This window comes from Athene noctua, chromosome 5 (assembly GCF_965140245.1).
Source record: "Athene noctua chromosome 5, bAthNoc1.hap1.1, whole genome shotgun sequence".
Lineage (NCBI taxonomy): Eukaryota > Metazoa > Chordata > Aves > Strigiformes > Strigidae > Athene > Athene noctua.
In genome coordinates this window covers 52,776,723-52,791,725 of record NC_134041.1, presented here as the reverse complement: position 1 = coordinate 52,791,725, position 15,003 = coordinate 52,776,723, and the positions used below count along the sequence as shown (strand labels likewise).

The window sequence follows — 15,003 nt, the reverse complement described above, 5'->3', positions numbered from 1 at the left end:
CCCTTCTGCTGAGAAGTGAGACCTTACCAGATGGGTGCTTCTCAGCCATTTCAGGATAAGCAAATGAGGTTTTCTTACAGAGAAAAGATGAAACCAGTAACACAGGAAAGCAACAGTCACTGGACAGGCTTCCTATGGTTACTAACTGTTCCATATCTTCAGCTTTTCAATACTAGGAATTTGGAGTTACCTGAAAGGCAGTTGGATTTTATCCCCAGCAAGCTGGGCTGATGGAAGGAACACACTCTTTTGGGTTCTCACACAAAGATAATTGCCAAGATTTGATTGAGCGACACTGAGACAAGTATCACACCGTCTAACAGATACGGCCCTTCAGAACGACAGCAGTTTTGGAAAAGCGAGGCAGTGTATTTAACCCTGCAGTACCTGACTGGAAGACGTATCTGGCTAAGCCTTGCATTAACTCTGCCGGCCAGGTAGGTGGTGCCGACTCCCCTGTTTCTCTCTTTAGTCGAAACGTCAGCTCAAATCCAAAACCACTTGGTCCATCTGTTCCTGTAAACCTGAAGGGAATGAAAAAGGAAAAGTCACAACATACTCCTTGTAATAAGACCAGGTGGGATTTTCAGCAACCTGGATTTGTTTTTTAAGCATCATTGTAAGTTTGCACTGATAGCTAAATGGAACACCAAAGAAAGTGTTTAACATTATTCCACCCTTGTGATTTCAGATTTCTACACATTCTGAGAAGTGGAATGCAACTAAAGTACTGGGTAGCAGGTTTCTGGGTTGAAACAGCTGAATATTTTGATGTGCAGCACACAATTTCTGTGTTGCAGAGAGTCAGCAGGGGAGAGGGGAACAAGAAGATCCAGGCAGAAATACACACACTAATTCTTATTTTGCTCCAGTATATGCCTGCACACATTCTCCTCATGTATCTAGGAAGACAACAGTGGAAAAACACTGAACATGACAGATGCTGTTCAGGAAGCAGTAGTTTGGCCATTTCTCCATTTGACAGAGATAGTTGCCCATTTATTTGGTTTGGTCAGATAGGGTCTACCCAGGACAACAGTGTCATAATCAAAGTATCAAGGCTATAACAAAAAGGAATAAATAAAGGATACCCCATACTACTCTTTGTTTCCACAAAACCAGTCCTCAAGAATCCTTTTTTTAAAAAATATTTATACATATGGGAAATCTCCTATTCCAAGACCCCAACAGCTAAAAATGCCACATTTACCTCTGGAAAATGGGAAACCTCATGGACAAATACGTAAGCTTGCACACCTGGCAGCAAATTGGGGACATCCGTGTCCTTTTTACCACTGTCATCGCATCCCTTGCTCATCTGCTGTGACAGTTCCACAAAGGTAGAGGAAAGAATGAAGGATTTACACTGAGCACAGAAAGACACCTTACAGAACCTTTCATAAACCAGGATCATTCTGCAAGTTCCAATCTCCAACACCTGCAGCCACTGGCAAATTCTCTGGAGAAACTTTGCAAATGTCTTGGACACAGATACCTTGCTGGCACATACAAAAGATACAATGCACAAAGCATTAACATTGTACTATTTCTAAAAACAAACAGAGCGGTCAGGAAAGTAATGAGTGCACTTTCCATTTGAAAAACACAGCTCACCAGCAATGGGATGACCAGCTCCAAGCATTGTAAGGATTGTTCCAATAGCAAGGAGGTTTGGTTTGAAGCACAAACGTTTTATAGTGACCCTGCCCAACGACAAGTGTTAAAACTGATCAGACTTAAGCATCTATGCAACTCATTCATCATGCAATGTAATTTTATTTGAGGATTATTCAAGGAAAGTTTGACTGCAGTAGACTTCCAAATGATGTAATGAAAGTAGTTAAGAAACATAACCAAGCACAGAACTAGACTATGGGACAAAACAAAGAGAACAACAGCAGCAGTCCAAAAGTGCCTCAGCTTTACTGTAAGACAACGATCTGAAATGGAGCATGTGCAGGAAGAAAACCTCAAAATTAGTATATTGTATCTGTGAGTGGCCCCAGGTACATAAACTGAAAGTTGCAACACAGCTTAAGTTTCTGTACTAACAGATCTGAATATTTCATGTAGTTTGGTTTATTTGTCTTGGTTCTGCTGAACTCTGCAGTTCTGAGTGAAAGTTTATTTTCAACACCTCTAAAATGCTAAGAAGGGGAAAAATAAAAGTAAATAAATCTGTGACTGAAAACAAGAGAGTGGTACTGAAAGTCGGTCAGATATCTGCCATAAAGGGGGGTAAACAATATAGCTAATATTTTGTTTCATTAGTATAAAAATAGACAAGCATGTCCATTTTTGTTTCTTTCCACATTATCCTCAAGAAAGAATTTGAGAATTACATATTGCAGAAGCAAATTCTCTATGAACAGAGCAGAAAACACGTTTTGGAATGGTCAACTAGTACATAGAAAACCTGTTTTAGGAAACGAGTGTACCTTTAAGCAACAAGTCAAATAATTACATTAGGTTTTTAAACAAAGCAAGAGCTTACTGAATAACCACCCAGGCAGTTCGCAGAATCTGGATGTGCAGCAAATCCCGTGTTCTGCATTCAGTCATGCAGGTCTACCAAAAACATTTGATACAGGATGGTGATAACATCACAAATACAGAAAAAAGTTGTACTTTGTACATGCAGCACTCCTGTAGTGTTTTATTAGTTTCACGTAACAGTTAGCAACAGAAAAACTGAAATATTTCTTAAAGGAAGAAACAAAACATTTCAAAGTGGGTACTTTTCAGGGATTGATTCTGTGACAAAGCATATACCAGAAACTGAAATATGTTATGAATAGGTCAATTTTAAGAAAGATCAAAGTTAACAAAAAGCCTCTGAGCTGATCTTTCACAGTTAAAAGTTTTTGGAAAGTAAGATGGCTCCCTATTGAACTTCCACCTTTCAAGGCATGGTCTGAAACAACACAGCTCTTTTTTTGAGCTCCACAGATCTCTCTGCTTCCCAGAAATAACTGTTTAAGAGAAGACCACACATACTTTATGTTGATCTATACACAAGCCACTGAGTATTAGAACTGTTCAGGTGAGTATCCATCAAATTTAAAGCAAGATGAGCATTTAGGAGAACATTGCTGGTAAGCAACATCAGTTACAAAGCAGTAAAACTGACAGGCAATGTTAATTGCATGATTTTTTTGTGTGGGAATGAAAGTGACTCTAAAGCAGAGAAGAACTACTAGAAAATAAATAGATTAAAAGATAAGGAAACAAGCAGTAAGTTACTTCCTTCTGAGATCTAAAAAAATTTAATCCCTGAAGAATCAAAATATGTATCTTCTAAAAAACACTCAAAAATGCAGCAGCATACAATACCTATAATTCTCAAATTAACAGGTAAATCTTAGAAGAATCCTATTTGCATGTAAGACGTTTGCATTTAAATATTAGAATTAAAATGTTTTTGAATAGTTAATGGTCATATGTGGCTGAAAACACATTTCTTTGTTACAGTCAAAATTTAAATACATGCAATTTACCTGTATTGTGCAGCTGTTCCAAGGTAACAGTCTATAAAGCAAAGGTTTGTTTAATTTTAAGTTGATAATTTGGTTTTGAAGAAATTGCGACACACTGGCGTTAATTGCTTGCAATTAGTTTAGAAATACTTTATGTTTAATAAATCCTTTATGTTTAATTCAGACAAGTCTTTCATTGGAATAAATATTAATATTCAAAATGTAATTAGGACAGTCATTTTTAGTTAGCATTTTTGCCAAAGCTTTTGCTTTTATTCTTAAAAAAAATCTTGTATGTGAAAGTAAGTTGAATATAGTTTCAACAGTTGCCATAAAATTTCTCTCAATGAACAATGAACCACAATCCAGGACCAGAGCTCCTGGACAAGGTTTGGAGGACGTACATAAGAATGGAGGCAGATGTGAGCTTCAGGAACTAAATAAACCTATAATCCTGCCATGTGCCTCTGACACTTGGTCTAACGAAAATCAGAGAAAGAACCCAGTAGCTGAGTTATGCAGCTCGGCTTCTCCCACGGAAATCCTTTTCACTAGGGAGCAAGTGCTTACACCAGCCCCGACTCCAAAATTTGTGAGGATATGGATGCATCAGTCCGCTGGTAGGGAGGCAAGTAGCAGCCACAGCAAACAAATGCATGGGAAATGAATTTGCCTGGTAAGAAGCCCAAAACCTGCAGATACTTGTGCCATATGAAGAGAAGACTAAGCAAATGGCTTTTTATCCCCCACAAGGATAAAAAGTCTCCTCCCTTATATCTGGACTGTAAGCTGCTGCTGATTCCCCCAAACCACATATGTCCATTTTTGTTCAAGGCCTCACCAACAAGACAAAAGATGCACCTATCATAACCAAGAAACCCATCCATGATCGGGGAGCTAATAAAGTGGGATTCCCCATAAAGACGTTAATTCATACCAAGATGTTCCATTACTTCCATGTGGAAACACTGGATTCCCACAGGAGCTTCCTTCTTGTAGGGTATGTCCCCACTGCCTGGGGGTTATTTTAGTAGGCTACCAAGAAACTGGACCAAAAAAAGGATCACACTTGGAGGCTTGTTGATGCTGACTCATGCTCCTCCCTGCAAGTTCCCAATTTTTACCAAACTTCCAGAAAAGTCAATCACCTTCAGCCAGCCACAGTCAAGCAACAAGATGAAAAAACAAAAACAAAAACCCAAACAGCACAGTTGCAGAAGAGACAGACTGAAGAAGGCTCATTTCCATAGAAAACTGGGTGGAGGGATGAAAGAAGTCCTGCACAGGGAAGCCAGGTTTGCTCATGACCTCTTCCATCGACCCCCCCAAGTTCACAGCCACCTGCACCTGTACTAACTTGTACCCTTCCAGTCAGGCAGCAAAGCACCCACAGCAGGTTAGCCTGACCCTGACTGCTGTGTCAACTGTGGAGGTAACACGTTTTTATTACACACATTTTGTTCTACAGAGGCAAGATTCTGGCACTATTTGGGTTAGTTTCTTTGTGAGAAAGGGAGGTGAGAACTGGGGTGGTGGTTTTGGCGTGGTTTGGGTTGCAGTTTGGTTGGTTGTTTTATTTTTAAATCTGAAGGTGACCAATTCAGACTACAGCTGATTTAGAACAAAAGCTACAGAGCTCAGTTCAGCATCTCAACACTGAATTACTTTGCAGGTCATTTATTCGGCAAAGCAATTACAGTACAGCAGTCCAAAAGCGCCTCAGCTTTACAGTAAGATGATGATCTGAGATGGATCATGTGCGGGAAGGAAACCTCGAAATTAGTATTTTGAATCTGTGCGTGACCCCAGGTACATAAACTGAAAGTTGCAACACAGCATTAAGTTTCTGTACTAACAGATCTGAATATTTCACATAGCTTGGTTTACAGCTTGGTTCTGCTGAACTCTGCAGTTTTGAGTGAAAGTTTCTTTTCAACACCCCTAAAATGCTAAGGAAAAAAAATTTCCATATTTTGCCCCAAAACTAAAGATACTAAGTCTAAAAAGACAGCATAGATTGTATTGTACCCACCACTGCTTTGCCCCCTCCAACATGAGGGCACATCACCTTCACAGCCAACCCAATTTTGAAGCAGCCAGCTAAGTTTTCACAAAAGCAAATACTGATGGAGAAATTCTTGGCTTGCTGCATGCCCACTGGCACAGATCAGATAGTTTTATATTATGACTACAGCAGTAATGGAAGGCTCTGGTATCTGCCAAGTCAAATCCAACCCTATATTTAATATTAAAACCTTATTTTGTAGCATGAACAAAAATAAACCTTTTGAAAGCCAAGGTCATATATTACATGCCATTCTTTGGGTTAAAACTCCCTTTCAGCAAATCAGCTCAGCAGAACAGACCACATTGCAGCACTGCACATACACCGAAGGAGCCTGGCTTGTTCCTTTAATGAGGTAAGAGTTTCACTGATCATGATATTTAGTTCCAGCAAAAGAATCCAAAGAAATAGAGGCCCCTTTATTTACAGAGCCATGCAGCCGGGCCCCCCGAGCCCCCCACCACCCCACACTCTGCCAGGCCCTCTCCTGAAGCCACACACAGAGAACTGAAAAGCTGCTCCCCTCTGCAGCAGAGTACCCAGGGCGTTTTTCACATCAAATAACCCAGCTTAAGAGGATCAAAAGCCAAACTGGCCTTTTGCTTTAAAAGCAGCTCTGAAAACCAGAGGCTTTTCAGTTTAAATCAAAGCTATTTGCCAAAGCGTTTTCATTCTCACTTTTGCAAGGAATGAGAGAAGGTTTGCTTCACTGCAGTGCAAAATGGCTGTATTTCTGAAATTCTACTTTTGAACGCTACACAGCTCTGGACAAGGAGCAGAGTGTACTATATGTTTATTTTTGAGAGTTTAAGAGTATGTGTATATAAATATATCAGGTGAACCAATCCCTGAAAATGGGAGTTTACGTAGGGAAATGCTGGCCCTTCACTAAGATTATTTCAGCCAGGGAACAACAAGAAAGCTCTTTCAAGGTATTTGGGGATAGTTAGGACTGTACTTTCAGACGTCACAGTAGCTCCAGGGAGATAAACCAGGTCTCTTCTCGGAAGCAAGGGCAGGCTCACAGTACCTTGGACTGACTTGTCTGAGCTTCAGTTTTCAGCTCCAACACCACTACTTCTGTGAAGCCACTTCAGATGCCATTTGCTTCAAATCCTAATTGCATTCCCCCACATCTACAAATACAAAGCTTCATGCTCTGCTGCTGGTGAACTACTCTGAAACCATTTTCAAGGCTGCAGAAATACAGTATCCCTACATTTCTAAGCCTGGCATCAGGAAGAGCTGCTGTTATTTCCATCAGAAAGTAGTTTTAATTCTACTGCCACCCATATCCACCTCCCCTCAAAATAAAAATCCATAGTAATTGTCAATCCATAGATTTCCGTACTCCAGATCAGCCTATCAGGGCATTTTAGAAGTTTGAGAAGGTGGTTAAACCAAGCTGATAGGCAGTGTCCACCACTCTGCTTGATGAGACCAAAGTACTTCAAGGTCCAACTCTCACTAGTGCTCTAAGACTGTAGCTAGTAACTATTCCAGAAGATTTTTCTGTTAGCTAGCAAAGATATTACTATTAGCAACACAGAGGACTGCTGTAACAAAAAGCATCAGGGTACTCAATAACTCACTTCACAGGTCGTCCCTGAGAAAAATCAAGATGTATACCATTTCCCTTTCACTGCCCACACACACCTGCTTACAAACAAGCAACACAAAGGGTGGTCTCCTCCTTGGGTTTTAGACAGAAGCCTTCAGCAGGCTGTTACAGCCACTGATTTGAACACCTCAGTATATCTCTGTCTCCCAGAAAGGACATCAGGCCAAGAGCTGATTTGCCTCAAACAAGATTATGCAGAGAGTCAGTCTTCTGAATTCAAGCTCCAGGTGCATTACACAATGATTTCCCACTGTAAGCATATGACTCTTATATTCCAGAGCTTCAGGGAGGGGGGGAGAAATGACCCTACCTCGTGCTTCCAGCATCTTGCCTAACAGGAAATGGTTGGTTTTAGTGCAGCTGTCAAACAACATAAAAGTCTCATCTGAAAGCTCTGACAGCATCCTGGGATGTTCTTGTGAAGCAATTTCGTAAGAAAATACGCACAGCAACTGGCCTACATGAAAGGCTTAAAAAGTATCCTGAAAAGTTATTTTAGCCAAAACCCACCTGCTTACTCACATATTCTCCCGGATTGTCTCCTGGCATTGAAAAAAGCATCAATTTTAAAGAAAAACATATAAAAACATCTGAAGGAAGCAGAGGGTGGTTATCTGGACATCAGATGGTTATCTCTTCAGAGCACTCCACAGGAAATTCCATGAGCCCTCACCACCCCAAACCTGTGTGCAGGGTCTTACTGGACTCCTTTCTAGCTTGATTTTAGAAAAAGCTTTGTGCATAAGCAGGGCAAACACGAATGCAAGAAGAACATATGCTCAAAGATTTCTGTTCATGTAAAATCATGGTTGGAAAGCAAGTGACGTGTGGTGCTCGAGACGTCAGTCTATGGCTATGCCCAAAGCTGTTGCTTAGAGCTTGCTCTTGCAGTAGATCATATCAAATGTATAAATCATCAACCAAATGGAAAACCTTTCTGGAAACAGCAACTTAAACTGTTTTTAGAGAATTATTCCAACATCTAAATCCAAACAGATGCAGAGGCACTTGCTCTGCACTTATATCGAGGCGGGTTTCTTGGCTTTCTGAGACGCTCCTGTAGGATCCGCTTAGAAAACTTACATTGAGATAGATCTGAGCAAAATCTGTGAATCGATTTGTGCTGGCCAGTATGAAAACAGAACTGTGCTTCACTGAGCTACCTTTAGCAAGTGAAGTGTTGCTACAGGGCAGAAGGGAAAGAAGAGACTTCAGTTTAAGTTTCACTTGCATATACTCCAACATTGATTTCACACATTTACTATTCAGCTTCTTCAAGACTCAGCTGGTGACAATCTTGCCCCTGAAGAGTCACAGTTTAGGTTTTGTTTTTAAAAAGTTGTTTCTATAAATAAAGAATGTTGATACAACAGATAAATTGACTTTTCCCCTAAACCTTCAGCCTACAGAGTCAAGTCAACCTTACTCCTAACTCTGCAGACACAACTGTCTTACGAGAGTGTCACTTGAATTACACCATAATACAGTAAGGGTTTCAAGCAGCTTTAGGCACAAGCAGCACAGTAATAACAAGTAATTGTTATGTGCATTTTGTAAACCTGACAGACTGGCCACTTTTTAGACACTAAATGAATCAGGCATGTGATCAGCATTTGGCACACAAGTGTCATTAAAATGTGTCCACACCACAGCCACCTACATCACATGAGGAAGGGCTGGGCACTGGGTTTGTCCAGCCTTAATAGAAGAAGGCTAAAAGCGGGGAATCTTACCACTCAACTACCTATTGGGAGGGCAAAGGGAAGACAGAGCCAGACCTTTCTCAGAGATGCACTTCAAAATGGCAAAGCTTGATTCCAGTTACATGTACCTGGAAATCCTTTTCACATGATAGCGATCAAACCCTGAAACAGGATCCAGGGAGCTTGTGGAAGCTGACCCTCTGAGGAGGCATCAACTGGAAACATTCAGAGGTCCATTCCAACCCAAATGATCCTATGAAGCATCACAGCCAACGAACTTTTACTAGTGATACTCTGTGTCCAAAACCGAGCTGGCAGGACCCACAGCTGATAATTCACCAACACATGAGTTAAACTCGTTTTGACAGAAGTGGTTACTATACTTTGCTGCCCAGCCACATGGGAAGCAGCTCCTCAACTATGCTGTCTCCAGGCTAGCATGTTAAAGTAAACCACCATCAGTTTTCAGGTCACTTTGATGCGCTGAGCTGCAAGTTAAGCCAATTTAGGGGTTGCTTCTTTGAGGTTCAGCTGTTCATGCCATGAAAGTAGTAGCATCTAGAAGGATAGGATCCCACTCCCACTTAGCTGCTGGAGGTTAATCCCTTTGAGCTCTAGAGGCTTGGAAGCATTATCATCTCATTCTGGAGAATGCCAACATACAGTCATTACATGTAAGGATCGTGTAGCTTAAGGGCAAAAAGCTGTAATGGCCCTGTCAGTACCAAAGGGATCTATCTGCTTCATTACTAACACTAAGTCAAGAAAATTCAGAACACTCTTAAAGTCCTAAAACAGCATCCGAGCGACCTAAATTTAAATCTTGTCTGGTACAAACTTCCCATCCTCCTCAAAAAGTTACTAAACAATTTGATTCTCATATGTAAAACAATGATATCTCCCCGCTTCAAAGAGTAATGTGACACACTCATCATATAGGAAATGCTTATATACTTCATCTATCAAGGTCACAAAAGCTGGGAAATTAACTCCACATTCTGCACAGCATGGACAAACACTGAACACGAGAAATGACTATAACAACAACATATGAAACAGAAGGTTGCATGGGATACGTCAATCTCTACCCTAGCAAAAGATACATGTCCAATGTGAAGACAGTTTATTTTTTATTTCTCTGTTTTACAGTGCATGGATGTAGCTATACCAGTATGTGATGTTTGATCTCCCATTACAGTCATAGCTAATCTGACAAAACCAAAGCATTTAATCTTTATGATTCCCAAAACACATACAAAAAAATAATAATCTATGTGAAATCAAGTGACTAGAGGACTGGCCATGCTTTTCAGCTTGAGGACTCACACATTTCTTCACAGAACCACCCAGGCTTCCCACCTCACAGCCAGAGAACTGGTCCCAACCCATCTGAGGTGTCCCTGAGAACAGGTTCTCGACCACCACCTGCAGCACCGCCAGGGAGGCTGAGCTGCTTGGCACCACAGAAGTGCAAAGTCTCACTGCAATGACCTGGGGAAGTTGCAGCAGAGTTGCATCATCTTAATGCCTACTGAAAGGATCTGGAAAGAATAGCTAGGAGTACAATAAGGATTTACTATTGCATTCACAGAACAAGGGCCAGGGAACTAGTGAAAAAGAAAACAACTTATCAAGATCTGTACTTTAACATTTTACTTAAGTTGACCATGCTGCCCTCAGAGCGACTTATCCTTCATTTCTCCAAGGTCCAGCAGCACAGTGCTCTCATTTGGCTTGAGCTGGAGGTGATTCTGCAAACACAGCACGCAGTCACTGTGCTATACAGTGCACTAGGGAAGACAACCTTTCATCTGCACATGGATCCTGTCTCATTCTGGAACTGAATCTGTAGCTCTTATACACTGTTCTTTGCACAGCTGCAGGGAATGGTAATACATCTCCAAAACTTCACCTAAGGGCTCAGCTGCAACCTCATCAGGCAAGAGAGCATAAGTAAGGGGGCCAGTTCGAGCCAGCGTGGCTGGGAAGGACGGTACTGCTGCGCTTGGTGAGCAGCTGGGAAAAGGGCACCGACTTTCCTTGCAATGTCTGCTGGCTCCTTCCGAGCTCCTACTGTGGAAAGTTCTGCAGCTGCTGGGAGGAACCCATTCGCATAACAAAAGCAGCTTTCAAAAGCAGTATAGGAGGGTGGAAAGAATAAGAGAAAAAAAAACCAAAGCCACAAGCTACACTAACAGCCACAGTTAGTTTTTTTCATCATTGCCTAAAATTCTCAGGCAAGGATCAAGGTCTCCAATACATTAAGTAGAATATAAACACTGGTGTCTCCCATAACTTTCCTGCTGGCTAAAGAACATAAATTTAAAAAAAAAAAATCATACAAGAAAACTTCAGCACACCCTTGAGCACATTTTTAGGACTCTCGTACAATTAAGTTCTCAGCTGTGCAATAAATAAGCTTGAGGAATAAAAGGTATTTAGGAGCTTTCAGGAGCCTGAACTCCAAGAGATTTCAAGTGGGGTTTAGGCACCCAAGTATCCTGTTGGATCTGGGATTCAATCCCTGATCTTTCACTTAATTAGCTATGGAAATCAAGACAATACTTCCTTACTTGCTGGGCTGTTACATAGTCTCATTTCATTGTAAAGGGTGCATTCAAAAACATACCGATGAGCACTATAAGAGATCTTAACCAATTAAACAAGCAGGGAAAGGCCCCTGGAGCTCGAGCTGTAATTCCAGGGAAAAGAAAGCACCAGGCTGATGGTGAAAGACCCCCAAAAGGGAAACATGAAACAGCTGCAATGAAGAGTGTACCTTTTTTTTTTTTTTTTAAATCTGCCTTTTAAGTGTTAAACTTCTCCTGCAAGACTATCATTCCTTTGAAGCGTTGGAAACTTTCACAGGTAAGAATCACAGGCTGATATTTTTGATCTATAGAAATAAACGCCTTCTTGTGAATGTTACATGGAGTTCACCCACTGTAAGACAAAATCCAAAAGGATAAAATAAATCTTGGCCTCTTTAAAACAAAGAGAAGGAGGAAAGAAAGCATCATTCCCCTGCTTCCTTTCAGTGGGTCCAGGTTTACCCCTTAAAGATTTGAATAGCGGCAAAAGAGTTTTTGCCTTGCAGCCAAACCACTTCAGTAATGGCAACTAACTGCAAAATGGCTCAGCTTCTCTTACAAACAGGGGTAAATCTGGGAGAGAGATGTCATCTTACAGCATATTTCAGTACCTCTTACTTTTTAGTGCAGTAAGCACAAACAAGGTCCTCACGTTCCTGATCACTTTAGGAGAAATAACTCACCCAGAAAAACAATTCAGCGTACAGCTCATCACAGCCACTCCATTACAGAAAATCCTCCATCCATCTCTGAACACTAAATTCTTTGCTTTTCTGCTTAATGTTACTCTTCTGGGTAAAAAAAGAATTCAAGGCCCAGAGACATACTATTTTTGCATAATAAAGTTATACATATGGATTCAACTTAGCTAGGAAATGTCAACTTAAGGCTTGTCTTCATGAGGAAATTTACTGTAACTAGTCTACCAGTATAATTATATTGCTGTAGTTCTGCTGGTAAAACTCCCCTGTTGAGCCTTACTCCTATTCCTAACAACAGCCGCCTTTACAGTTTATTTTTGTCAACTATGCCAACGACCCCTGTTTCAGAAAGGCCACAACAATTCACAGGGGAGAAGGGGAAGGAGCTATGCCAATGCAACTGGAGTGTTAGAAAGAGTAACAGTACAGAAATGGCAGTATTTCTCTGTATTAATGAATTATTTGCCACCAAAAAAATGAAATGCTGTAAAAAACTTATACTATACATCAGATATTGTTTCAGGTAAGGTATGTGCCAGTTTTATGCCACATTTCATAGCTTTGGTGAAGCTCCCCAAGCCAGACACCGCTCTGCATCAGCCCCTCCATGCGCAGCCTTTTGTTCCTGCCTTCTCCCCAACTGCCGCAGTGCATTTCCCAGGCACACACTCTTTCCCCCATGCCCCGCAGCCCAGCGACTGCCCCGGGCCCCTTGGACAGAGCACTGACCCTCCAAAACAAATGGGTGTTAAAGTCCAGCCCCTCTGGTTTACAGTTTGCATCTTGGGGACCAGGGATAGCTGAAAAGCAAACAGCACTCTTTGCAAAGGGGATTTTAAAACAATTGCCCTTCAACAGTGCAAGAATGCTGAGCTAGACAAAACAATGAGCCATCTGTGCACTCTTCCCTCCTTCCCTTGTGTCTATCCTCAAGGCTTAAATCAGAGCTCCCCAAGAATGGCTGAGTCCCCCTTCACCTCCGCCCACCCTGTTTACATCCTCCAAAAAACAGTTTTCTGGCCTTTTTTTTCCCCACTTTTTGTTCTTAAGAGCTCTTGCAAAATCTTCCTTTAAACTTCAGCCCTTTGTCAGGTGGTATCCCATCTACCCAGCTTTGTCAAGTGATCAAAAAACGCCTCCCACCAGACGATCCATTTCTTGTTTACCATCCCTGGAGGCAGAGTGGCACTCAGGAGCCCTAACCACCCCTTTGTCCAAGGACGGGAATACCATCTGAATGGGAGACCACCAAAGATTTGCAGACCTCTTTTGTTAGGCTGGTGTCACTTGCCTATTGGGCCTCGATTCAAAATTGAGATGACAGTAGAGAGGCAGCTGAGCTAGGTAATCACTATGGAGTTTCCAGCTTAAAAGAGAGAAATACCAAAAGCTCACATTTTCAAACAAAATCAGTAATTTTATTACCAGTGATAATTTGTGGTTTCCAGTTGTAACCACTGTCCCATCAAGAAACACAGACTATTCTAGTACTAGTCAGGAAAGCATGTTCCCAATGCTAAATCTGTGTTAAGGAAAAAAAGGGGATTAGGTATGAATAACAGCACTCAGATGCATCTCTTCAAACATTCATTTTGTTAGTATCATTATTCCAGGCAGCAAAGGGATAAAAAAAAAGTCAACCCTCTTTTGATCTCACAACCAGCATGGCCACATAGCTCAAAAAATGCTTTTACCTTCATGTCCCACTGAAAAAACCACCCACTATCTTTTAACTCTTGCTTTTTAGAACATCCTAAACAGATCTTTATCATGTAAAACAATCTTTCACTAGAAGACACAACTTTGATCCCCAGTCACTCCTCGGCAGTCTGAGTTCGCTGGGAGAGCAAAGCCTGCAAGCTCTCCCACGTCATTCAGCGCTAACCCATCTGGGAGATGAGAGTAATGAAGCCCTGTCTTGGGCCAACTCTCCTCCTGTGTGCCAAGATCATAAATGTTGAAGTTCTGCTGATAAAAGAAAATCATCCAGTCTGAACACCATGCCCCTTCCCCTGCATGGCAGCAAGAGGCTCATCTTACCGGGATGTACGTGCAGATGCGCTACTGAACAGGAAGCAGAGCCAGCCTTCAGTAATGCTCAGCTATAAACCCACTTCCCATCTTTTGCCTTTTTTTTTTTTTTTTTTATTGAGAACAGCCCTTCTTGCAAATTCAACTACCATGCTGTAAATGTTAAACAATATTCCTTCAATGCTTCAAAAAAATATTTCCAAATCTAGTACAGTTCAAGCATGCTCTTGTTCCACAACCTCTGCATGCAAACACAGATAGACTGCAGCACAAAGCGGACGTCTCTCTGTAGGTGGCCTACATCTTTCATATTATTAATGGTGCTAACTACCTCCAACAAATGACATTTGGAAGCCAAGTACACTCTGCCTGAGAGGAGGGAAAAAAAGATTTCCCCATGGTGACCATAGCTTCAAGGGAGGTCTGCCTCCAGCAGAGAAACACAAGTCTTAGACAGTCCTGGTGCACTGCCTCAGTCATTGGAAGGACAGTGTCAATGGGGCACATAAACAAGCATGATGCTTGGCTTAACTGTTTTTTCCCTGGGAAATAGGGAATTGAACCTTACATGATCATATTTGTTCATGTGCTTCTTTAAAATGTTCCCAGAATTTCTGAACTCATTGGTCAAATTCAGTCAAGTCCTTCAAAGCAAGAGCTGTCCTCACAATACTACATTTCTATCAAGTACGCAGAAACAAACAGCCAGACAGAAGAGAAGGACCTACAGGCACTCCCAAGTTAGCAGTATCAGTAGAACCACAACTATTTCTAGACACCAGAGAATCCACACAGGTGAGACCTCTTAAAAGTAC

General features: G+C 41.4%; 1 protein-coding gene across 3 annotated transcripts in view; it reads right to left on the bottom strand.

Moving 5' to 3' along the window:
* SUFU (SUFU negative regulator of hedgehog signaling) overlaps window positions 1-15,003 on the bottom strand; it is a 101,841-nt gene that overhangs the window by 70,374 nt on the left and 16,464 nt on the right. For all 3 annotated transcript variants that reach the window (XM_074907634.1, XM_074907635.1, XM_074907636.1), the window contains exon 3: window positions 388-524. In XM_074907634.1, the coding sequence (XP_074763735.1) occupies window positions 388-524 (137 nt within the window). The remainder of the gene's footprint in view (window positions 1-387; window positions 525-15,003) is intronic.